Source organism: Ixodes scapularis, unplaced genomic scaffold (assembly GCF_016920785.2).
Source record: "Ixodes scapularis isolate PalLabHiFi unplaced genomic scaffold, ASM1692078v2 PGA_scaffold10__122_contigs__length_95168666, whole genome shotgun sequence".
Taxonomy (NCBI): domain Eukaryota; kingdom Metazoa; phylum Arthropoda; class Arachnida; order Ixodida; family Ixodidae; genus Ixodes; species Ixodes scapularis.
Window position 1 is genome coordinate 58791043 of NW_024609836.1, and position 27167 is coordinate 58818209.

The 27167-nt window shown below is 47.7% G+C and overlaps 1 protein-coding gene across 2 annotated transcripts in view; it reads right to left on the minus strand.

The window, feature by feature from the left end:
* Positions 1-27167, minus strand: part of LOC8044006 (cysteine-rich motor neuron 1 protein) — a 117854-nt gene that overhangs the window by 24061 nt on the left and 66626 nt on the right. For both annotated transcript variants that reach the window (XR_006077321.1, XM_042288470.1), the window contains exons 2-4: positions 26225-26339; positions 8756-8877; positions 1012-1203 (exon numbers count right to left, since the gene is read on the minus strand). Coding sequence is in view for 1 of the 2 variants with exons in the window: in XM_042288470.1 (XP_042144404.1) it covers positions 1012-1203; positions 8756-8877; positions 26225-26339 (429 nt within the window). In the remaining variant the exon portion in view is untranslated. The remainder of the gene's footprint in view (positions 1-1011; positions 1204-8755; positions 8878-26224; positions 26340-27167) is intronic.

The window sequence follows — 27167 nt, forward strand, 5'->3', positions numbered from 1 at the left end:
AGCCAGTTCTCGATCCGTGGTTTTCGGGTGGAAAGAAAGCAAATTTCGAGACGCAAATTCTGCTCCGGGTAGTTGGGCTCTCATACGTCATGTAGAAATAAAAACCTTGGCCACCATAAATACCCTGCCAGTGTCGCTTTAAAGAGATACTTCAACGAAATTTGAAATATACCCGTCGTGTTCAGAAATAGGCTGAATATGATCCACAATATCCGTAAATGACAATCGCACGTTTGTATTTTAAGCCTGGTGGCTATATTTTTCGTTATAAACGGCCCACTCTGGCAAGCGCTCGGAGAACAGCCAGCAGAGGGCACGTCACATCCGGCGCAATCGTGACGTAGTTTGTCTCAAGATGAGCAAAGCTGAGGCGAGACTGACGTCGTCAGCCTCGCCGCAGCCGTTCCAGCCACCGAAGCGGTCGAAGCACGCCAGCGATCGAGCCACCCGCAAATAACCGCAAAGCTGCTTCCGTGTGAATTTTGAGTGACGGGTAAATCTTCTATAATCTTGTATAGGGAGAATTGCGACGTTTGGGGATACGCAAAAGAGAGTCCCGTTGAGTGGGGAGTTCCTCCCTCCATTCTTCTCTTGTGCTTGCCGTAGAGCTGTCGGGATGACGTCAGGTTCAAAGCATGCATAGTTCTAGGCGAGACAGTTACCGTCACTACCTGTCAAGGTTCCTAGACGGGCATTACAAACGAGGCGTTAGCGACACCCACCAGGTGCTCTTTGCTCATCGTTTAATTCGTTTTAAAATTCCTTTCCGTGTATTTTTTAACAAGATATTGGTGTGTCCGATGTGATGCTGCTCCTTTGAACACGTACAGACCAAAAGATAAGCGCCAAAATTTCGTTGTAGTATCCCTTTAACTGCGTGCAACCTTTGCAGGAACGGCCAAGTACAGGGAATTGCTTTTAAAGCGGCGAAAGGGTTTTCGGCGACGTTGGCGCGATTTTCGCGGCTGGCGTTTGGACAGTGAGAACGCGCAGGTGGGCGGAGTCGCTCACCGAGGCAGACCGGGCAGCAGTCCCCGTCCGGCTTGTGGAGCCAGGAGCAGTGGACGTCGACGCCCTTGCACGGGTGGTCGTTGCAGTTGGCCACCCCGTTGCGGCACGAGCAGCTGCTGCACTTGGTCTGCCACGTCTCGTTCGTCTTGTACGTCTCCTTGCCCACCCGGCACACGCCGTCGCCGCTGCCGGCTGCCGGGGAACAAAGAAACACGCCAACTCTACGATACAGCAACAATCCAATCAAATTTTAGGGGTTTTCACGTGACAAAACAACGAAGGGCATCTGGCATGCCCCAGCGGAGGGCCGAGGATTCATTTCGGCAACCCGGGGATCTTTTGACGCGTAACCAAAGGCTCGGTTGCCTTCTCCGCAATAAGACTCGGTCAGATTGCGGGCACCTCGGCGGGGATTCGAACCTGCCACCTTTAGCTCTATAGACATTTTTCTTTAGCTCTACAAGCCCATTATAGATATCATAATACCATTATGATCTGTAGACTCGCCGCTCCGCCTTTGTCTGTACTTCAGGTAAATTTTCTTTCTTTAGCACTATAGAAAGACCAAAACAAGCCCATTATCGATCCAACATGGCGGACAAGAGGGGGATAGACTTGCGACGCCCGTAGACCGGTATAGCGTATGAATAAAACAAAGCGTGTCGTTCTCTGTTTGTTGCCGTGTGCGAGACGATCATCGTTCAACCAAGACCTACCGTGATGCTGCAGATGAAGTGTTTAAGCCAGTCGAAGGCAAGAAATCTTGCCATAGTCAAGATATGTGTGCAAGTGTTCGACGTGAGCTCTCACGCTCATCAAGTTGAACCGAATGTATGCGGGTGTAAAGAAAGGTACATATCAACAATGTTCGCGCGTTGAAACTATTAGGCGTACTTTATCTAAAACTAAACTTATCGGTGTGCGGCTACAAACATTTTCGTTGACGTTGCTTAGATGATGTAACCATTCAGGCCTCGCATCACACTACATCGTGCCTCGCATTAAGAACTCTTCGGTTATTCGGTTAGCGCATCAACTTTTAGGCGAACCTACTGCAAATCGCCCTCCTATATATCACCCAGAACGGATCACCAACTCAAGATTCAGACGCCCAAATCACGCACACTATTATTTTCCTCGTCGCCTGTTGTCATGTGCATTAGAGATTGGAACGATATGCCATACGAAGTGGTATCGGAGACTAACCTAGCAGCATATAAATTAAAATGTGAACAGTACATTGGAATGAGCAGTTAGTAAGCGGTCTCTACCTTGATATTTATTTGCCTTGCACGCTGTTGTATATTTGTGCATTTTCATCTTGATCTTTTTTGCGTTAATCTTTGTTTACACCCATTCAATTATGTCGCAATATATGAAATAGCAATGTTATATCATGTATGTGTTCTTTTTCCTGCTCTTTTGTGTGCACGCTTTCCCCAGTGCATTTTTGTGCGTATTATTCTAAGATGTAAATAGTATATACGCGAAAATACTGTTTTGAAGTTCTAATTGTATATTATGAATTTCCCCCCTCATGCAATGCGCTCGCAAGTCGAGTGCCTTTGAGGTAATAAAATGAAATGAATTGTGCTAAAAAGCGGTTGGATGGAAAGTATGACAACTACAGCATACAAGGGACGACTGAGGTCTTTATCCTGCGTTCTATGTATCGAAACATCGGTATCCTTGGTGTTATATTGCGATCAGCTGGGCGCCGCCGATGATCGTCCTGTTTTTACGCATAATGTAAACAAGCCCCGGAAGCGCCAATCTCATTTCGATGTGCTTGTGTACCCCTACAAGCCTCGTTTTGGCTCTTGTGGAAAGCTTTACTGTAATAGCAATAGTCTCATCGGTCATTCGAGTTGTATGTGCCACGTTGATATCTGCTGTGTGTGATCTGCTGACAAACAAGCCTGTATTAGATGCGAGAAGGAGAACGAAGGTAAAGCTTTTTTAACTGTTTTCTTTTTACAGAACAGGGCAAAGCTTCTGAAACAAGAGCAACCTAAGCTGATATTTGAGTGCGCTCAAGAATGAATGGCAAAAGGTGCTTATGCTAAGTGGTAGATGTACGCAGTTGATTTTCTGTTTGCCTCTGCATTGTAAATTGGAAGATATGTATCAGCAGAAGACACGTGTCCTTTTGAAAATGTCTTTTATTAGGGCAAAAATAGGTTTTCATACACAACCGAAGAGTTTGCAACACCATTTAATGCGAGGCCTGAACGCTTACACCATCTAAGCAGCGTCAACGAAAATGTTTGTAGCCGCAGACCGATAAATTTAGGTTTACATAAGTATACGTCATAGTTTCAGCCTCAAACACGCAACGTTGTTGATATGTACCTTTCTTGATGCCAACTGCACCAACGTGAGAGAGTCCACGTCGTCGAACACTTCCACACATATCTTGACCACCCACCGCAGCGATGCAGGCGTCGAAGGGGCGCAACGCAGTCAGTCGCCGTCACCCGACGCTGCTCGTTTTGCATTCACGGCTTTCCGCCCAGGTGCTTCGTTTGTACTTGACACCGAGTGTTATTTTCTGTGCTTGTGTGTGCTCAGTGGCTGGATATGGGCCTCAAGAGCAGTTCTTCAGGCTCAATAGCGTTCGCCGAAGAACTTCTGAAGAAAACGCCACCCAGGAAAAAAAGCACGAAGACGCTACGCACCAGCTTGGCAGACTAAGCACTGGGCACGGAAATCGGGCCCTGCGGATTATACACCAAATGCAAACTATCTAAACAAAACAAAAACATTTTTATGCTCAAATTGGCACACTGGTGCCTCTTATTATGCATTGTATATTCACTGCTGCTGTTTGTTGTGGCTTTAGACTGCCTTCCTGTAATGATGCAGAGGGGTCCACTGAACCTTGAAATAAAGATATTTAAGCACATCTAGATGCAATGTCCCTTGAAGCCAGATGGTCAGGGAAAAGGTGTGCCATTACCTAATTTGCCAACAGCACACCATGGTCACAATCAAAACTTACCGAGTCAATGGGCAGTTTTCCACCACAATATTTATTGCCGTGTAATCACCAATTTGGTCGATTAAAAATCTTGAGGCTGTAGCCTATAGCACATCCACTCTGGATCTGCAAAGCTTATGCTGTAGACATGCATCATCACATGAGCATGTTTCTTATCAATCTTAAACGTAAAACGCTAGTTATGCAACGAAATTCCCATATCACATTTTTAGCAAATTGAATGGTCCCACCTGTCACACTGTTAGCTTTGGAAGTAAACCGATTCACAATACCACCAGTGGCATACATCGTGCCAAGCATTAGTGCCGCATGTGGCACAAAAATGTCCTAATTAGGGAAACAAACTTAATCGATCGTGTTGATTAAAGCACTTAAGTACGGGAGAAATTATCAATCAAAGAAAGTCAATCGAAAGGGAAGTTTTCTCGCTGAACGAATATGACTTTTTATTGGGCGTTCCGCAATGTAAGGCCGAAGACATTCACTCCGTGATCCGTACAGAAGCATTTGCTTAGCAGTCGGTCGTTCGTGCTAAAAACAACCAAAACAAAGGTGGATTAGAAACGCGATAGATTCGCCTTTGCACGGAGTACTTACACTCAAAATCGTGTCAACATAAAGCGACTATGGCCCACCTTGCTAGCAGCAACCTTAAAATTTATCCGTGTAGTCGTCGCACCCGTGCACCAACCGAAAGCGTTGCTGCAAGCCCCTCCGCCCTTCAACTTTGATTTGAGTCGCTGTTGAGTCTGAAGAACTGCTCTATGAGGTCCATATCCAGCCACTGAGCACATACACAAGCACAGGAAATAATACTCGGTTCCAAGTACAAGCGAAGAACCCGGGGCGGAAAGCCCTGAATGCCAAACGACCTGCGTCGAGCGACGGCGACTGACTGCGTAGTACACAGGTTGCGCTCCTTCGACGCCTGCATCGCTGAAGCGGGTGGTCGTAGCTAGTCGTAGCAGATCGTGTCACCTCTGTTGCTCGTACCGGAACACTAGAGCCGCGTAATATTCTTGCTACCGAAGTTTATAAGCCTACGTTCGCGGCCAACGCATTTACACAAAGCCAACGCCCAGCGAACCTATCCCCCTCGTTCTCTTTCGGCGACCGGCCGCCAGGGCGGTGACACCGTCGCTGAAACTCCTCAATAGATATCATAATACCATTATGATCTGTAGACTCGCCGCTCCGCCTTTGTCTGTACTTCAGGTAAATTTTCTTTCTTTAGCACTAAAGAAAGACCAAAACAAGCCCATTATAAATATCATAATACCATTATGATATGTAGACTAGTCGCTCCGCCACCTTCACGTAAACGTTGTGAGACATAAGAAATGTCAAATTTGACCAAAACTCGACCTAAACGACGAGTTTGAGATTTTATTCAGAAAAACAAAATTCCTAAAAATATTTGAATACATCACGGTATTCGTATAGTACCTATTAAATGAGGGAAAAAGGTTAAAAGGGTGAAGGAAGCAAATTAGCGCCAGCAGAGGGAGTCTACCACGCGACCTGCTATGGCGGGCAAAAACACTAGTTTAGCCACTGCGGCTTTGCTACGCTTCGTAACTCGAGAACAGAAAATCTGGGAACATGGGGTTTGCGCCCGCCTTCATTTGAGAAATGCCCCCACAACATATATGATATATGTTTTTTGTCAAAATTAAAAATTAGACCCTCTTAGCCTGCCCGATTTGAGATGAAACCACCCATATATATATATATATATATATATATTAATTAATTTATGAACCGCATACAACATTTTATAACACCTTTAGCAGAACCAGTATCGAACTCATTAACTCAGGCATTTTCAAATGTTTAGGTCTTCTCTGGCCTAATACTAAACTACTTACTGAATATCCTAAACAAGAAATTTGCCGCGAATTTCGTGTTAGTTCTTGATTTAGATTTTTTTGTTATTGAGTTTTACTGTTACCACTTAGGTTAAATACATAATCTTAGCTAGTTTTTATAACCCACAAAAATCATACGGTATAACAACATCATTAAACGGGCATCGACATGTTGGAATGCGTAATACTTTTCTGCGCATCATAATTAAGGCAATTTCGCTGTTCATGAGCAGACAAAATAAACCGATGATGACAACGCACCATGTCAGTACAAAATGTCTTCCCGAGGCATCGAGATTCATAAAACAAATTCGACATATTGATCCCTCGACCCCCCCCCCCCCCTTTTTTCCCCTAACACGTGCCAAAACAGGTCTACCCGACACCACCTATTTCCCTGTTTAACTGAACGCTGTTCTTTTTTCTCTCTCTCCCCCCCCTCTCCCAAAATCGTGAATGCAATAGGTATTCAAATTAATCTGATTGTATCATGTTTCTTTTTCCTCGAGACCACACACACACACAGCGACGGGATACGTTGTAAACGACACGCGCAGAAAAGGGGAGACACCTGCCGACCCGTAATTGCTTGGCAAAGTTGACAAGCCACGCTTTGGCTTATAAGACAAGGCCCGGCACCTTTCACCCCCCCCCCCCCAAACCCTCCTACGTCATCACAAGTGGATCCAGGCGTGCAGCGTGTTACAACGAGCGCGGCGCCAGCACGCGGTCAAGCCCAAGACGGACGCGTATGCCGCTTTGCGTCGAGCTCCGGCGTGTTTGCCGCTTGTGGGAACGGTCGGGGTCCACTAACGATGACGTCATGCGCCGGGCCTTTCCATCTAGGTGATGTCTGGCACACGCGCAAACCGCGCCTCCTCTTATTACGCGCTATTACGGACCACACCACCACTTAGTTACCCCAAATAGCGTCAACAGTCGCGGCTTGCCCGATCGTTTCCTTCTACACCGCGAGTTCTTTCCCGTTCGCTAAGACGGCAAACAGGTATACGAGAGTGTCTGCACGTACCATTAGCGTCCCTACTTGTTTGCCGAACGTTTGGTCGAATCGGCAGCATTTGGCGCCTGCTATAATCATGCTCTGAACTTTCGGCCGCAGTTGACCAAGCTCTTTGGTGTACGGGTGCAGGACATCACTCTTTCTGTGCGATCCGCGCGCTTGCGCACACCAGGTGTGAGCACCGCGCATGCGCCGTGGCGACAGACGCAGCGCTACCGTAGCGGTGAGAAGTCGGAGCTGCGTGCTTGTGTAGGCGCACCAAGCGAACATGCATGGCGCTGCCATTGAGAAAAGAAAAATCGTCCTCGCTCGTTATTTCTTTCCGCTACTCTATCTCTGCCCTATACACGGGTAATTGTTATCAGTTATTGCTATATTGCCAGCAATCGTCGCAAGCTGAAGTGGTGTTTGTTGTCGAGACGGCCAAGTTTTTCTTCCGACATGATTTCCCGTCACGTGTACAATTGTACGCGCTTTGTGACAGGAAGGAGCAGCCATTGAGAACAAAAATGCATTATCTACACCAGAAAGGGAACAAGAAAGTAAAAGGAGAGTCCATATTAAAAGCGCTAAACTACAGTGAACTGGTACATATAACAATTCAGACTATAGAAACGAACGACTGGTTGTCCATTCAGAGAACATTTAGCCGTTCGATAAGGTAATGGCGTCACACCCACGCGTGACGTCACAAGTGGCACCGCACGTTGCATTATGGGATTTTTTGGTTCCACCGACGCCAGATGTTTTTGCGACACGAGCTACTAAATGCTACCGCGTTAAAATTTTCAAGGTGTGTGGAATGAGTGCAATAATTAATGACTTAGCGTATAGGTGGTCTTGGCTCGATCTAGGTATAGTCGATGACAAATTAAGAGGAGAGGGAACGCTGGCAATGAGGTCGCCTCCCCTCCAATGTGGGGGGGGGGGGGGGGGGGAGCTTCAACTTTATTCTTAACCGACTATACAGGGTGATTAGACGCCAGGCTCTTTAAATCGATCGCAAAATTCGGTTTCTTAACCTATCGCGCTACGACTTTGTGCAGCGTTGCCCACAGATGGTGCATTTTTTGTGTAAAATTTGCAAAGAGCGAACTTATCTGAGGAAAAAGCGAAGAAAAGGCTTAGCTCCTACGGAAATGCAGCGACGCCACCGGTCTTCAAACAACACGGCGCCGTTTCGCACGGGAGACAAGAGATGGCGCAACGAACGCCGCCAACGAACGAGCATACGGCACCGAGAGCCGGCGTCTTTAGCAGACGATTCTTTCTACTCAAAAGCGGCGCGCGTTCCGCAAGCGGTGACAGTCGCAGTAACAAAAACAGGCGCGGTAATAACAAGGAACTGCAGTTCCTTGTCTGCTGAAGACGCCGGCTCTCGGCGTCGTCTCCTCGTTCGTTGGCGGCAGTTGGCGTCGCGACCGCTTGCGCCATCTCTTGTCTCCCATGCGAAACGGCGCCGTGTTGTTTGAGGACCGATGGCTTCGCTGCATTTCCACAGGAGCTCAGCCTTTTTCGTTCTTTACTTTTTCCTCAGGTAAGTTCGCTCTTTGCAAATTTCACAAAAAAAAAAAAAAATGCACATCTGTGGGCAACGCTGCACAAAGTCGTAGCGCGATAGGTTAAGAAACCGAATTTTGCGGTCGATTTAAAGAGCCTAGCGTCTCCTTGAATTACCCTGTAGATGACCTCATAAAAAAATCTAGTCCAGAGGTCTTCTGTTGGGTAAACACCGAGCTCTGCGGGCAAGAGAAGCTGGACAATAAAGCGACCCCCCTTTTCCTCTTGTTGAACCTTCTCGCGTTTCCTTAGGCAAGATCGAAGGGAAAAAAAAAGAAAAAAAGAAGAACTCACCCGGGATGCACTCGTAGGCATCGCAGCATGACCCGGGCTGCCGGTTGCCCTTCTTCACCAGGCGCCGCACGGTGTCCGGCGGGCAGTCCGGCCACAGGCAGTCATTCGGCAAGCACGCGCACCTGGGCCACAGAACAAAGCAAGGTACGAAGCTCAACTCCCAAGACTTCATGTTGTCATTTGCTCGCTGACTGCTGAGCTCCTCCAAAAGGCCGTTATCGCCATGTGACAAAGCCCGAAAGCGTTGCGCGCACTTGCCTTCGTGTTCGACCGGCTCAGCCGAGTCAAAAGAGACCAACTTCAGACCGGTGATCATTTGTCGCACCGGAAGGCGATTTTACGCTCATCCAACACTCGCATAAATATTCCGACCTGCCAGAGCCTGTTTCTTGAGCTCAGTTGCGTAAACCAAAACACAACATGCAATCCAGTTCTTTATTTACTTATTTTTCCACTACCGTACAAGCGTTTTCGATAAGGGCCCGCAGCCGTACACAAGCGGACATCTTTACCGGCGTCGGTGACCTAGATAGAGGCTGACTAGGCTTCGCTAGACCGGTAGAGGGACCTCGCGGTACAACGGTCTCGGCGGCCTTGAAAAAAAAAAAAGCGTTCGGTTCCGTCTTCTGCTGCGGTATCTACAAGGTCGTCGCCGTGCCGTCGGAGGTTTCCGCCCCTCCTCCTCCCACACCGGCGTCTGTAAACTGGAGCGATGTTGGGATTAGAGCCGTTAGCCGTGTACCGCCTGTACTCCGCTTAACCCCGCAGCTGACAGTGCGGTGCGAGCTACGCTCTCGACCGACCAATCGATCGCCCCCCTCCCCTTCCATCGCGCGAACCCGCTTGATTAATCGTTTATTATCGATTAATTAATCGACAGAAAAAGTAATTCGTCGTTACTTTGCCGATTACTTTAGAATTTTTAAGATGACACATTTTTTTGCGGTTTCGTACTGTCCGTTATTAAATTACAATCGCTGAATTACGAACTCCTCGTCTTCTCAATGCACCGATTTTGGTAGACCATCATCCCGTCAGAGACTTCATTCGAAGATTCCCCCGGGTAGAAAACTTGTAGAAATAAAGCGCGCCATTAATGAACGGGAAGAAAACAAAAAAGGTAATTTTAGTATACTTCCAGAAAGTAGTCGATCACGAGTCATTTGGTTACTTGTAACGAGTGTACCGTACGTACAACCCTGGTGTATGGCTGGGAACGTGATCACGTGACGAGAAATAGACGCACGGCTGGTACCAACGGGCCCGTAGTTTGCACCGCACTGTCAGATTGTAGGTGAAAAGGGTGTACACCCTCCGGCAATATGAAGGTGAACACCTCCTGCTTTCTTGCCTGTTTTACGGCTCCCGAAAGCTATATTAACTCTCAACGTCTCAAATGGTACGTGGCTTGGGGTCTGAACTTTGCGTTCTAGCCCTCTTCTGGAACAGAGCTTGTTTCAAAACTTGCAGGAGCGTCAAACACAAGAAGAAGGGCTGTTCACCTTCGTATCGCTCATGGGTGTACTGTACGTTCAATTTATCCCCAAGTCGACACGCAAGTCACGACGTGATCGTCCCGTACCCGGGCGCCGCAGAGAGTACGGTCAGGTGATGAAAGGGAGGTAGTTGAATGGTTCGACGAGCGCCTAGCTCCTACCGCACTGTCAGCTTAGGGATGAATAGAACGTGGTTCGGTCCTCACCTAAGGAACTAGTTCCCCCCGGAAGCAGCGGAGAGAAGTGCGCGGCGACGAGGGAGGGGGAGAGATTACCGGGGGGAGAGGGCGACAGGTAAACGGCCCTGAAAGCCGTTTCTTTCCCACAGCTGCCCGCGAGCCGAGGTATGACCGCGCGCATTTCCGTTCCCCGTTGCTCTCTGATCACTTCCTTACAGGGCATGGCTCTTCGAACACGAGCACACCCTCTCCCCCCCCTTTCCCTCTCTTACATTACAGTCTCTCTCTCTCTCTACGTGATCTGGATGTATTGAGTGTGTACTACGCGGTGGTATATGGAAGTCGGGAATTAGTTATCCCCCCCTACCCCCAACCCGCCGCTGAAAATAATTCCATGCAGGAAAATAGTTTCTCTTTAATAAGAATCAACAATTCATCTATTATTTAGTGATTCCACAAAGTGTCAATGGACAAATGGGCGTGAGAGGGGACAGAGTGACCGCCCCTCCAGCCCCTCCGTTTCTCGATCAAAGTGGCATGTCGCCATCGTTTGGGTTATTATACACGCTGGTGCCGATACTAACATACCTTATTCCCGCACCGGTGGTGTCGGCATCGAGTCATAATAACCAAAGTGTGGGCTGAAATCGAGCAATATATAGCTTTCCAATAAGAAAGCAGTCACGAACCCGGCTGAGCGAGGTTCAAAGATCAAGCGGACGCCAACGGCGAAACGACGGCGCCCGGAAATTGTGTTCGCAGTTCGGAGTATGCTCCCTTATCAGTCGGTTTCGAACGTGGCCGCAATTCACTTATCATCGATACGAGAATCGGCAGGACTCTCGCTGAAGCACGCATTGGAACGGATTATGTCGTCATATACGAGCGATACTGCAGATAGTGCTGTTTACTTGCACGATACCGGATTACTTTCGCCTAATTTGTTGGAAGACTTTCACACGAATGTTACTGGAATACTTGCCGTGAAAGGTGGCTCGGTATCTCGGTAACACAAGAGAAGGTCAGCCACGGCAGCGGCTGTAATCCTGCGCGCGTGCAAAGCGTCCAATGTAGTCGAGGGTCGATCGAAAGAGCAGCAAACTTGGACATCGTAACTCGTTCCAAAGCCACTCAAGGCTAGTGTTGCTTTAGAAGCACAAGTGTAGTTTTTTTTTTTTTTTTTTAATATATATTGGGGTGGTTGTTTCGGCAGTTTATGACATTAGAGTCTTGAGCTTGGTAGGTTCATAAAACTTCGTATTTTTTTGGTGATAAACGTGTTGACGGATATGTTGGCTTTTTACTGGCATTTTACAGAAATTATATCGACAGCCTAAGTAAACTACCAAGCGTAAAAGGAAAAAAAAGAATTACCCCAATGATTAATCTTTTTTTTTTTTTTTTTTGCCATTTGTAATATAAATTGCAAATTCAACTTACTCTGACCTGAGCCCTATTTCTAAAAAGAAGGCTCTGTGTTCCTTTTGTGCCCCGCCTATTCTTGTTACACAAGGTAATAAGTAATATGTTCAAAAATGCGAAACGTTTTTTTCAGGTGATGTGGTAACAGGTGTTAACATCTACTCCAATAGCGTCCAATATGGCTCCTCCGAACCAATATTTTACCTGCTACAAAACGTGCCATAAAAGGTGAACTGCCACTCTCATCACTGTAATAATAATAATAATAATAATAATAATTTTTTTGCCGCCGTTTTAGAGAAAGTATATTTACAGGCTAAATAAACTACCGACCTTAAAAGGGGGAGGACGAGACAGGCTTTATCTTAACTAAAGTGTTTCGCTATGATTCGTTTTTCGACTATTTTTAATACCCATTTTAATACCTGAACCTTATTTCTAAAATGGGAGGCTTTGTATTCTTTTTGCGTCCTATCTATTCTTATTATAAAAAGGAAATAAGTAATATGCTTCAGTACCATAGATGAACCTCAATCGTTATTAACGATTAAGTCTCATTTAGCACTGCAATCACCGTTTAATTTTCGAGTGACGTGCTAACATGCGCTGTGATCGCTCCAAAACCGTTAGTGGCTTCGGAATTAAAAACACCGCGGAAAGACGAGGACCAGACAAAGAAGTGACACGGACGTAGCGCTGAAGTGGCTCCTTCGAACCAATATTTCGCCTGCTACAAAACATGCTACAAAAGGTAAAATGCCCCCTCCTTCAATGCCATATGAATGATGCAATATATAGCAGTTTCATGTGAATGGTACTGGAACATACATTACTTTCATGTGAATGATATTGGCATAAAAATTGCTTTGATATGAATGATACCGGAATGGATGTGACGTTAAAATAAACGGCACTGGACATGTAGAATTTTTTAAAGTAATACTATGTGAACTTTATACATGTAAATATTACTTAAAATGTAGGTTGCGTATGAATGACACTGGAATATGAACGAAATCCATAAGCGTGATCTGGAACATGCATGAACTTCATATGCGTGAACTGGAACATGTATGAACTTCATGAATGAAACTGGAGCCTGCATGAACTTTATGTGCGTGATACTGGAATATGAGTGAAACTGGAACATGCAAAATTTTATATGCGTGAACTGGAACATGTATGACCTTCATGAATGGAATTGGAGCAATGAACTTTATACGCGTGATACTGGAATATCAGTGAAACTGGAACATGCATACATTTCATATGCGTGAAATTAGAATGTCTACGAACTTCATATACGTGAAACTGGAATATGTATTAACTTTATATGAGTGAAACTAGCATATGTATAAAATTCATATCCGTTACACTGGAATATGTATGACATTGACAAACGTGAAACTGGAACATGTATGAACTTCACCTGCTTGATACTGAAGTAGATACACAACTCGTGTAAACTATTCTGGGATAGACGCGACATCAATGAGCATTATGTCACGATGTGGTTCCGTTACCAAACGCACTGAACGAGGTGTACTCGTGTCACATGTCCATAATGTCGGAAACGACTCGCACATAATATTTATATTGGAACCACTGGACACAGATTTCGTGTGAAACCACCAGTATGCCTACAACTAAGGCCCTTACGTACAACGATGTCAGAGTCGGAAAAGTAGCCCCGTGTTTTGTGGCAAGTCCATTTTTCGTCGAACAGAAGTCAGTGGCGGATCCAAAGGAGGGGCGACAGGGGCGACAGGGGCGGCCGCACCCCCCCCTCCCCCCCCCTCCCCCCCCCCCCCCCAAACAAAGTCAACCCCCCTCCTCCCACTTCTTGGAGGGCAATTTGACATGGGTGGACCCCCAAGTGCATACGAAAGAATGGGAGAATAGTACCCTTACACATTTTCCGCCCCCCCCCCCCCCCCCCCCCCCCCCCCCCCCCCCCCCCCCCCCAAAACGGAGTTCTGGATCCGCCCCTGACACTAGTTGACTCAAAGATTCTCCTTGACAATTACCGCTACAGGTGTGTTAAATTGAAAGCTCCCAAACGATCAGCGGGATGGAGTGCGAGCGTAGAGTCTACACGGCGGGCGCACGTTCTTCGCCTATGAGGGGAGGGGGACGAACTTGAACTTCGCAGCTGACGCTGGACGCGTGTGCAGCTTGGCGACGCGCCCACCCGCGCTCGCGTCCTACCCGAAAAGGGAAGGCCGGCAAACAATGAAAACCCGGTGCGAGAGATTCCAAAACCTTTCCCGCTCATCCATCAATCCCGGACTGGCAGCGTCTAACTTCGCAGCTGAAAGAAGCGACAAAAGCGCTACGCCATCGCCAACGTCAATCTCGAAAGTGACCGCGAAAAAAACCCTTAAAAAACGGGAGTGTACAACAACGGAAAGCGGCTTGCACGACGCGCTGCGCGGGTTTGCCGATCCGTCGCTGTCCTTCTTGCCGCTACCCCTGTCCCGTTGGTAACGCAACAGCTCCCAACAGTGAACGTAATTACGTTGCGTGTATGAGCGTGAGTTGGCCAGCGTACATATGAGCGTGAGTTGGCCAGCGTACATATGTATATATGATACATTTTTGCCAGTGCAGTACCGCGCTTCATAGCCTGAAGCCTACAATCCAGCAGCCTGTTGATATAAACAATTCGGTGCTTGCCCACACCACCTGTGCGCAGAAGCCACAGATAGCGTCTGCGCGTGCGCCGTAGACTGCTCGATCGGGGTCACGCGGTCTATGGACCGCACTTAGCAACGCGAGCTGCAAGCAGGTGTGACGAAAGCGATGGCCGCCTGCGAACGTCTCCTGCGTCCTCCTCGCCGCGCGAGAACGCAGCGCATGCGCACTTGCGACAGGGTTTGAGATGGCGCCTCTCTTCAATCTGGGCTCTCTGGTGCGCCGTGCCGACAGCAGCGGCACCGCAGTGACGTGTCGTCAGAGTCGCGTGTTGATGGATAATGAAAATCAGTATGATCTACATAATTACTAGAGGGTAAAAATCAAGATGATTTGTATCATTATTTAAATCGCCGAGATTTCTTTCTACCTTCCACTTCGTTCGTCAGTTAGATAAGGTGGCGGTTGCGAGCAAATCAGAACGCGGAAGGAAGAAACAAAAACTAGAAAGGTAATGCCTAATTATAAACAAAATAGCACGCGGAAAAAAAAAATACTTTTCAGCTAGTTATAATGATCTAGCTGTTTTTGTCCTATAGTGCGGCTGGGGTTAGACCAATAAAAAAGTTGCTAGTTAAACTGTACTTTAAATTTACAATAAATCTTTCTTCCGCAAGCTACAGTGATTTAAAAGTAATTAATCTGATTTAAATGAAATAACTCAGATTTAGATAAAAAAACCTGATTTTAATTTTTTTTTTTTTTTCCAAGTATCGATACACGACCAGCACGCCTGTATACGATGTTCACCCAGATCGAGACGGGCAGTGGTGGGGATCGAGCCCTGCATCCCTGTGTTCCGCAACGCGAGCTTTCACTCCACGTCCTCCGAGCTGCGGTGCATTTCACACACCCCAACACTCCATCTGTGACTGACACGATAAGAACGGCTGGGCGTTTCTTGGACGCCTCCAGGGTGCGCTACAGTTCCTCCCGTCCTGCTTTGGCGGTGCGTGCACACTGACGCCGTAGCGACATCGAAGGCTCTCGCTGGAGCCGAAACACTCGAAAGACCTCCCTGCAGTTCTCATCCTGTCACTGTGAGTGACTGTATACGGGAGGAAATTGCCACCAGAGCTCCCAAAATTGCGGAGCGCGTGTGGCTCTACGACGGCAGGGTATACCGTGTCATATCCGTCTTTCGGAGGCAACGTATAGTGGCAGTGCCCGGTCGTGGATGGCTGCGCCGCGACACCGCGGTGCTCAGCGAAGCAATTGACGGCAGCGAAGAAAGAGCTACAGAACGAAGCATAAAGAGGGGCTGCGGACTAAATTCAATCTTTTGTGAGGCCCGCGCTGTCCGAAAGCGTGCCAAGTCAGGGTGCCGGCCAAGTCCGTCCCGACCCGGTTTTAGAGGGGACCGCGCGGTTCTTTGGCTGCCCACCTTTCTTGCGCTGCCCACGGCGCCTAGACTCGAGTGTGTTCCCAACTGCTTGATCGCCTGCCACGCGACAACGTCGCGCATGCGCACTTGCGATCGATCTCCGCAGGAGGCGTCTGCCATTAAGTTGCGAACGCTCCCCCACGGTTTGAGTTGCACCCTCTCTACAATCTAGGCTCTCTATCGAGACGCTGCGACGACAGTGACCACCACACTCGCGTTCGCTTTTATTATTTTTTTTTTTTTTCAGAGCTTTTACGGCCTACCACTAGGATTGCGACATCAGACAACATGTCACTATGGCTTTTGTGACGTCATCTGTGGCCACTTCGGGACCACTTTCGATGCACGGGCGGAATAAGCCGGCATAGAAGAACGGCATAGAAGATGCCAACGGCTGTACCCTTTAAAGGACCTGTGCAACGACATTCAATTGGCATGTTTTTCACTTTACACGAGCTTACTGGCACTAATGGGACTCGAGGATACTCGCACGCAACGCCACTGGCCAAGAAACTCCTTTGTTGCGGTGTAATTTCAAGGACAAAATCGATCATTTTCATTCAATCTCTCCTTTGCAAAATTTGACGACGTAACGTGGAGATTGAAGTACTCCCAAGTGACTATATTTGAATGCGGTTCATAGATTGGACCCGAGCATTGCGTGGGCACTTGATTTGGGCTCGTAATAATTACTAGCTCGAGAAGCATTCGGGTAGTGGCCCGTGTCCAATCGCTGCAACGACGACAGTGAGCCGAGCCATAACAATGTCTGGAACTCAGCGCGTGTCCTGTGCCTTGCCAACCCCAGCGCGTGGCCATGATCAACATTGGCGGCATATAATCGACTCCAGATCACGTGGCCGCTTGTTCTGGCTGCGAGTTGAGGGCGTGAACGCTGCTCGTTTTTCTTTAACTTTTTTTTTAATGACTTCTATTGCGTGGGGTGAAAAACGAACGCGTGTTTCATAGGTCATTAACGTCAGAAATCCGTTTTAAGGGGTATTTGCGCCAAGTACAAAAATTGTTGCCTCGCCCCTTTAAAACAGGCGGTGGCTTGCGCCACCAGCATAAAAAAAAAGAAGAAAAGTATGACGTCGTCTTTTGCCCTTTATTGCCAATTTCCTCCCCCTCTGCATTTTTTTTTTGTAACTATCACCAGGCCGTAAAGGATCGGGCAAAAAAAAAAAAAAAAAAAAAAAAATTAACTTTTGCTTTTTGCCCCCGGCGAAGGGAGTCGGCAGTTTTCCTCTGGCCAAACCTTGTCAGCGTTACTCGGGGCCCACTGGTAGACAGGGTTGAAACTTTAGGCCGGAGCCACACGGGAGGGAGTCCCGATTTTCCCTTGTCCCGCCCGTCCCCAGCTGTGCTAGTTACTTGTTGTAAGTCATTCAATTTTCCCTAGACAATTTTCACCAATCTTCTAACCTCCTCTTACTTACTGTAATCCCATTCTCCTGCATTCTTCTATCCTCGCCAGCAAAACCCAGCGCCCCCACCAGGTCCGTTATTCCTACAGGGAGAAAGGACGAAGCCCCGTCCACTTCCAAGACCAAACGTTCCAGCGCCTCGTTCTCAAGATGACATATAAACGGCACATAATGCGCCTATCCCTTAAGAACTTCCACGCAAATTATCAAACACCTTTTTCCTTTCTCGTGTCTCTTGTTTTTTTGTTGTTTTTTCTCGCGTGATTTGTACATTATTAAAAGGCTGATTTTGCTTACATTCTTTCCCTCCCCACATTTGTTTTTCTGCCTCTAAACGATAAACGCACCGGTGACGCCTGTCGGAGACGCGTTCCAGGTACCCCAGTACAAGCTGCGCATGCGCGAGGGCAACCAATCCGCGCAGGACGTGTGTGTGCCGTTACAAACGCTGCCGACGGTTTCAGTTGCTCCCACTCTTACCTCTAGGCTTCCTAGCGCTGTGCTTCGGCCGTGCGCTCGAGCGTCGCGGCTAGCGGTGACATGTTGGTCTGGCGCGAGTCCCAATGCGGCCTGCGTCTCAATTGGGCCCACGCCGTCGTCGGTTTCGCTTGGACGTGAGGAGAGGTACGCGGATTGCCGACGTCCCACACGGCGGGCAACTCGGGCGTCCTTTAGGCGAAGGACATGGGAGAAATCAAGGTGCCCGCCATCACGTGCCACGCGAATTCCATCTAAGACGCTCTGCGTTTGTGAAGTTCTTGGAGGTTATAAACGGTTGTCTTTCGCTAATACGTATAATACTTATCTTGTGCGAGGATGAATTTGACGCATCGGTTCGCAAAAACCAACACGCGTGTAAACGAAAACTCGTTCTCATGCTCTACTAACACGAGGTGTTGTTCATAGGCTTAGAATAGGCTGGACAGGGTGAAGAACAAAAAGCTTTCGGTCTTTCCACTCTGTTGAGGAAGAAAGACCAGCGGTGCTGTGCAATGGAAAGTAATGCCCGGCCGCAAGTCGGCAAGCCAGAGTGGAAAGGCTGCCGCCATCTATGAGCGACGGCGGCAACCAGATGCGTGGCTCGCCGCCGTCGCTCATAGATGGCGGTAGGTGTCCAGAGTTGGGTGTCTTCATTTCTTTGCGGGGGACACGGTCCTGGAGAAACTAGCCCTTAACAGCTCCGCCGTAAAATGGTTTCATGGTCCCTTTGAGACGCAGTCACTGCGCACGACGCTCTCCGACGCTGTTTTGTTTGAGATGTGCTGTGGCGATTTTCATTGTGTGTTTTCGAACCTAACTTTGGGGGGGGGGGGGGGGTTCGTCTTTAGACGGCCAGGTGCTGTGAATACTATCTGATTCGTTCGAGAGGGCTGGCGCCGAGCGAACCTGCCGTCGCAGCTTTCTGTTTTAGCCGCTAGGTGCCGGCGATTTCGCTGGAGTCGCCAATACCCGAGAGAAGAACTATAGAGTCCTGGCCGCGGTGTGTGTGTGTGTACAGCGTGCGAAGTGATTCACAGGTGCGCCGAGCTTCGAGTACGACCAGGTTCGACTTTTCCGAACTTTTAACGCAAAGTTCGACGAGAGGACGAGGAAGCATGCTGGTGCTCTCGGGCGGCACTTTCGGGGGTCCTCCGACGCTGCCCGACAGAACGCAAAGCAGCGCACGTTCCCGCTGCCTAGAGCACCATCCGCGTGCACTGCGTTCTTAATTAGGACGTAAACTTTCAGGTTTTGAGCGAAAAACACCGATAAACATCCGTCGGTTGTCGAAAAATGCAAAATACAGGAGAACACGGATACGCATCTGGTAGTGTAAAAATATAAAATAAGTTCAAACCGAACAACACCGATTTGAGGAAGTTTGTGTTCCGGTTAGGACTTTTTTTGTCGAAATTCTCCACTCTATTGACTTGAGGATCTTAGTTTTTCATTTGAGTTTTTTACCAATAACCACTGCCTTTTTTTTTTCTTTCCTTTTTTTTGCGTCTGTCCGAAACAGATAACCGAAATAAATCAATATTGAAAAATAAATAAACACAAAAGGATATCCGAACATTTCTCTTATAAATAAACACCTGAAAATATCACCTACCTGAGTAAGGTAAAAAAAGAAAAAAGAAAAACTGTTTGCAAAACACGGTCTAAATAAAGAATGCACCCAGAAGGACCCCGAATATAGGGATCCCAAAAAAGTGACTATATCGTCAATGTCGTGCGCTGGATTCTTTTGGGCAACAAGGAAAACTGGGCCAGAGCTCATCCAGACACAGTTTCGACCTTTCAACATAAACAACGGCCGGAGTGTTTGATATGGCGGCTTCGGATTGGTATGGCTTGGCTGCTGACACAAGCGCCTCTTTCTCTCTCTCTCTCTCTCTCTCTCTCTCCAGTCTGCTCTTGTGCAACGCGCGCGTGTTTACGGCGGCATGTGTAGGAATGTCTGCGTCCCACCCGAATGTGCGCGCGTTCTCGCGTGAATGTTACTGCAGAAACGGGTGGGGAGCCTGTAATTTTTTTTTCCCGTCTTTTGGTGAAGAGAGACACTGTTTGAATGTCTGCGCCGGCACCCGTCGTGCATGTGTGTATGTAGAGCTCTTATGTTCGCACGTACATTTGTGCGTGCACGAGCTCTGTTTTGTGCTTCTGTGCGAGAGATAGAAATAGCTAGGTAGACACATATACGCTTAAATGTATAAAAAAGGACGAAGAGGACGGAGAGAATTGTGCGTTTAACTTCTATTCGTCGAAGTGCGTACCTCTGTCGGCACACGAACGTCCCGCGTCGTGGTTCCAACTCCTTCGTGTGTGCGAATGTGAAAATGAATGTTTTATATGTGTTATGGTGTCGGGAAATTTATGCCGGAGAATCGAAGGTTCAGATTCTCTTTTCCTAACCGACGAGCGTATTTAACGGATTAAGGCGATTTCGGAGAATGTAGTTCAAGTTGCGAGATCTTCGAAGGTAGGGAGCCTTCATGTGTGCTGCGCAGCACACATGTAGGCTCCCTATTCGAAGGTATGTTTGTTTGACAGATTTTTGTTTGAAGTACACGAGTGTTTACACTGTTGTACTTCCGAATTGTCAGTGTGCATAGAAGGACGATAGTATAGTAAACAACTCGGCTATTGTTTCGCATTCTCAAGGAGGCATAGTAGTTGTACTTAGAACGAGTTACCGGTTCCACGATGTTTTGAAATATTTCGTTGGTTTTAGCACGCGTGTCACCTTCAGAGTATTTTGCTTTCTATTCTATAGCTTTTGCATTTGACATCACCGACTATGATTTAGCAGCGCTGCCGTCCAAGACTTCTATTCTGACCTGCGTAGCTGGACACTTCCTGTGAAAACATTCGAGTGCGAATACCGCAGAGAACGTCTGGTTTTTGGAGAAGACACTTCCTCACGATGCATGCAGTGGTTCATCATCTGACAGATGGTTTACATTGAGGGGGGCTGCTCCTTTCAACACAACTGGTCGTCAGTCTGGTAATGCATGCTGAAGTTGTTGTGGACAAGCTTATGCCGTCCCAGCACATCGCCCAATTCTTGCGGTTACGCGATCGACGCAATATTGTCGGGGACCTGACACTACACGCTGCCAAAGTTCAAAGAGTTGGACACTTGTGCATGGGAGTCGATAAATATTCTTCTCAACAATGTCTGCAAATCGAAAAAGGACGCCAGGCAACGTATGTTCCAGTCAAAAAGCAACTGTCTGTTTTCCTCAAAATAGCGTTGTTTAAGAAAGAAAAAAAAGTGTGAAGGAACCACGATATTTCTACAGGCCGACATACCAAAACCAAAGGCAAAAAAGAAGTTGTCCCGCGAGACTAAATATACATTTTGTAACACTTATTATATGATGGCCTTCTGACACGTAGTCAATCAGACCCATTTTATGCGCATTTGCTTGTTTCACTCTATTAAAACTAGATTTTTGTTTTTTATAAAACAAATGACTTTTTAATTAGAGGGATGTCGCTTATTTTAGCACATTTCAAATACAAAAGTGGCCGTCCAACCTGTGGTGGGAGGCCGAGAGCGTGCTGTTACTTTTATTTTATCTTTCAGGAAACCACCTGGAACGCGCTAGGCGTAAAATACTATTTCACATATGTTCTAGTTGTGCTGTAAGCATGGACGTCAAAAATATGTTTCAAATGAAAATATTTCTGGTTGCAAAGCAGCGCTTCGGTCTTCCAAAGGATAATAAGTTAAACAATTGTGGAAAGGGTGTATATTCGATAATATTTATCACCGAGTGTTTTCAGTCGTCGTAACTTCATAGACGAACTGTAGAACTTAAGAGTCGTTTTGCAATCTTCTAATATTAAAAAAAAAAAAAAAAAAAAAAAAAAAAAACTAATTGGATAAATTATACGTGGTCCTCACGCACGGGCAAGTGAACATTCGTATAATATTTCCACTCAAAGCTACCAACTATTCAAAGCTACCCAATCAAAGCCAATCAAAACCCATGGCTCCCAGCCGACTGTCGCTTTTCGGCTACAGTGACGTCACGGAGCGTGCGCGCAGGCTTTAGTTCCTAAAAGGCGTTCACTCTCGTTGAACTTCAGCGTGTTTTGCGTTTGGGGCGCGGGTCGGGGTTCCACTAAGGATGACGTCACGCGACGCAGGCCTTGTCTGTCTTCTTTCGCGTGCTCGTGCGCGTGCATCACCTGCTGCGTCTGCCGCTCCACTGGCGGACATCTTTACGAGTGACTCCCCGCGTCTGTTTTTTTGTGTCTGGGGCTGCTCAAGAGACCGTTGCTCGACGGGAACAGAGGGTACAGCACCGCGGGATTCCGCGCCTTTCCGCGCTCTTTCGGGTTATGTATGTATAACAACGATACGACGAGTGCGCTACAGCTGTTCGCCACGCCACCGTGCAGACGTTGTAAGCGGGCCGCAAGCTTTGGAATTGCTTCCCCCCCCTCCCCCCCCTTTTTTTTATGTTGTTTTTGTTACGTAGGCTTTTGCGTTAACCCAAGACAAAGACTCGTTTCCCTGCGTTCGTTATACCCGCGGGCCTGTTGTTTCTTGCTCTTTTCGACGCATTTTACGTGGAGGCGCCGAGTGATTTCGGTGGGACTCGATCGACCGCCTTCTGAATGGTCCTTTTGAAAGCGATCCAACTTCCACGTAATCCCCTGGTAAAATAACTAACATACGTTGTTTTTTTTCAATGTTTCGACACATTTCGAGAAGTATAGATTTACAGTATATTTTTAGTTTATGCATAGTATATACAAAACATACGTGTCTAGTATAATGTAAACCATAGTTGCCAGACTGGCCCGACGCGCAAGCTACCCCACCGCTAAAGCAGCAAATAGGGAGTTTTCTTGGATCGTTTTCGTCGTCCCGCAAAGCTCACCGCAACCCGCTACGATACCCGCAACTCTACAGCCAAGGCCATGGGCGCGCAGGCGCAGTAGCGGCTTCTTCGTTGCGGAGGGCTTGGCGGAGGGGGAAACGCGGTCTACGAAAACTCCCTAATGTATGCAGCAACGCGAGGATCTGACGTAACAACGCTGCTGCGGTGTCGCTGCTGCTGTCGGCGCGGCCGCTTCATAGTTCATACGCCTCATGCGAATCTCGTTTCCGCGCGCGATCGCAGTGCCCAGACAGTTGGCGAGGGCAAACGCGGACTTTTTGGTCACTAGAGAGTCGTTCTATACGCGAAATGTATATTTAAAGCGTATACTTCGGATAACGAAAGCTATGGGAAAAACTGGCGACTCCAGCGAAATCGACGGCGGCTATGACAGAAAGCTGGGTTCGCTCGCCAGCCTTCTCGATCGAATCAGATATTCACAGCGCCCGGTGGTTTAAAGACAAAGTCGTGAAAGTAGGTTCAGAAACACGCGATGAAAATCGTCAGAACTTTAAGTGTTCTTTCTTCTTTTTTTTTTTTTTTTTCATTTTGTGAAAGAATATATTTAGTATACTGTTTTTCGTGTATTGCTTTTTGCGAAGGGAAACAAATAAGCCTACCTCTTTTCTTTTTTTTTTTGGCATTTGTCCTTCGTATAACGCTTGTAACTTTGGAAAACGTGCAGAACTTGCGGCAAATCGTCGAGGCTCAAGCAGTGGCCAGCAGCTGTAAGATTATGCTTTTGATGAAAGCCACGGTATACACTCTGTACTTAGGGTTATATTGCTCGGAGGAAACTTTCTTCCTTTAAGCTTTCCTTAAAAAATTGTTATTATGAGGCAAGAAAAAAAAAAAGATAAACTACGCAGCTCGTTTCTTGGTTCCTACATTAATACCTGGAAGGTCCTAGGACCGTGTATATCAGACGAAAGGATATGGGCTGCCGAATATTGCAATACGGAAAAGCATATCTTCACGAAACGAAGACACTCAAAACGTCGCTACGTGATACGCTACAAGCTTCGTAATACTATACTCTGTTTCACCTTGTGTTGTACCGCAGGGAAGTCTACAAGCGCGAGCTCCTTGCTCTAGGGCACATCTCGGCGGCACAAGCTCTCGTACACCAAGGGCAGCTGCCAACGCTATGATTTCGCGCTTCTAGCCTTCGCTGCGGTACAACATAAGGTGACACGGAGTATAGTAGCGTACCTTTCAAATATTCGTTTCATTCCAGCGGACTGATGGTGCGCAAAGTTTCGGTTGTACGACCGCGACGGGGGTTGACGGACGACGACGAAAGAGAGGGGAATGCGAGAAGCGGAGGAGGGGAAGGAAGAAGGACACACGGGTGTCACGTGTCGGGACCTGCGGCACGCACTTGCCGTCGGCGGTTGGCGCCTTTTAGCGCGATCCGGGCGCCCGTGGGAACGAGAGCCGGAAGGAAGTTTGCGAGTGCTCCGTGCGAGGAAGGTCTGGTGTCATCTTCGCGAACGTCGCGTCGTGTTCCCGACTCGTGCCGGCGGGCTACCCTCGCCGATAGATTCCCACCTAGAAGACTAAGGCCTGCACTTCTTTCTCCCCCCTAAACGTCATTGCTAGTGGATCCACGCAGCTGCGCCAGCTGTCTTGCAGCGTCTCCGAATCGGCGCGACGCTAAGCACGCGGCGACGCCGTGGACGCACGCTTCTGCCGCTTTGCAGCGTATACTCTCTTCGTGCTTCAGCGCGTTCGCTGCTTGAAGCGGGTCAGGGGCCCATTAACGATGACGTCATCCGCGGGGCCTTGTCTTGTAATATTGCAGCTATTGCTATTGCTCCCACGCTGATCACACCCGTGAGCATAGCGTCTGCTAAAGTACGCCACGCTCAGATGGGTGGATCGATCATAGAGTTATTAGGGAGTTTTCGTAGACCGCGTTGCCCCCTCCGCTAAGCGTTACGCAGCGAAGAAGTTGCTACTGCGCCTGCGCGCCGATAGCCTTGACTGTGGAGTTCCCGCTATCGTAGCGGGTTGCGGAGGGCCTTGCGGGACGGCGAAAACGATCTACGAAAACTCCCTATTATAATGTACGCTAGAGGTTCAACTGGCGCTAGTGTCTATGCGACTTCCGGGAGGCATATTGAAGCACACAGCAACCAGTCCACTTTTGCGGTGCTCCTGTTCATTCCTATGAGAAAACGCGCGTGCATTTTGTCTCTTCGCCGGAAAATAACACGAATAACTTTTCTTATTTCAGTTGTACCGGATAGTGTGTACCTTTATTGATATGGTGAATGTGTAATTGCTTTAGTTAAAGCATTTTTCTTCACTACTGAACGATGTTAAACTTCGCTATATTTCCGGCCCAAACCTCTGTTCCATGGCAGGTACGTAAAAATGAGCGAGGATTCTAAGCAAAATAACAATCGAAAGGAATGTAGAGTGCGTTCACGGTTCGCTAGCATTCCGGTGGCGCTTATATATTGCTAATATACCCGTTCTGTCACTCACTATATGAAAATGACTCCGTCGTGCATCTTGACGATCTGTTAAAAAAATAAAGTACATGGGCTACGAAAGGTGTGTTTTCTTATTATTTCCTATGTCGGGCAGTTTTCATCAGGCCCCTGTTCTCTGCTTCTTCCTATTTGCAAAGATTTGGAGCGTGCGGCTGATGATTTGAACCCAGAACAGGCATCTTCGCACATATTCAGGAGCAGAAAGAATAAAGCAGTACTTATTTATTTCATATCTGACTACTAGTATATTCCGTGGCTTTCAATTTATTTTGATCGTCTGCATGATAAGGAGTTACTTATCCAGTGTTACTACGTAGTTCTTGCCGTCTCTCTTGGTTTTTCACATGTAATTCGTTCGTTTTAGCACGTACATCCCCCATGCTGGAAAGCGCCGACGCCGTGTTCGCGCTAACAGTGTCCGACAGTGCACATAAATACACGTACGAAGCGGTTTTAACACCGTTTTTCATGCCACGAATTTTAAATAAAAATGCTGTAACTGACCAGTTATTTCGTCTGCGTGACTGAGAAACGTTCCAATGTGCCTAGTACGTACAAATTATTCGTGATATTTGCTCTTATAATCGAGCACAGGGAGAAAATGCACTCGCTTTTTCCCATAGAAATGCATTACCGGAAGTCAATTTCGGACTGGTTGCTGTCTGCTTCAATTTGCAGCAGCACACTAGCGCCAGTTGAACCTCTAGCGTACGTTATAATAACTCTATGGGATCGATGAACGGATCATGGACGAATAGATAGCGTGGACGATGAATACGATGATGATGGCGATGATTATGATGATGATGAAAGGGAAGAATATTGTCACAAATGGCTTTTCGCGTGGGTGGCGGGCGCGATAACCGTCAGGCCACGCGCGCGCTGCCTACTTGGCCAGCTGCGCGCGCGGCAATATTATGATTATACGGCATAAAACAAAAGGCTCCTAATTTCGGTTCAACGTTAGAAGGTTCGACCGTGTACTCACCCCTGACTGATGGGGCAGCAGCTTCTGGGCGAACTGAGCGAAGGAAGGGCGTAGCTGTCCTCGGGGCAGGATCGGCTCGACGTTGTCGGACACGCCAGCGCCGAGCAGTTGCGCTCTGCGGGAGAAGACGAGGGCACGTCAGTCGCCGAAAACACACGCACTTACGGACACCAACGCAACAACGATAACGAAATCGAGAAGAGTAGCATTGGGGTTATTCGCGGAGAGGAGTTTGGGTATCGCCGCCTGGTGGAATTTTTTTTTACAAACCAGAGTGAGGATAATGCCAAGCTTCTACGCACTATGAAAATTAAAACATAACCGCGTGGGCAGTCCGACATAGCTCTCTGGTTTCTGCGCCGAATCGCAGAAAAACGGGTCGTGTAGCGATCCTGGATCCAGCTTTTAATGGGAAAATCGAACGCGTATCACTCAAAACTGCGCCATTTTAGAATGTGCAGTGCCCGTGGAGTCATGACCACAAAGAGACGATCTCAGTAACCACATTATTCGGTGCCCCTTTTATTTCTACGGAGCCAGTGAAGTCGGAAGGCAAAACGAGGGGAGGGGGGGGGGGGGGGGGGGGGGCGTGTTTCGAGCTTTTCTAACGGAAGCATTTTATTTTTCTTCCGTTTTCTTCCCCACTGGCACTGGGACGACCGTGGGAAACACCGCCTACTTCCTCGTATTACCGACAGATGGCGGGAGCGCTGGCCAGCTTCCGCAACTCGCTGCCGCCACCGATATATTGCGGGGCTTGTAAGTACCTGTCGCGGTTCGACGCCGACGCCGCAAAATTAGTTGCCTCGGTCGTAATTCTCTGTTTCTTTTTTTTTTTCTTCTTTTTTTTTTTTTTTATAGCCCTCATGGGAACTTGGAAGCGCTTATGTGGACGTCGCCCGCCGTGCACTTTCGTCGTCCAGATAAGATTAAAAAAACAAGG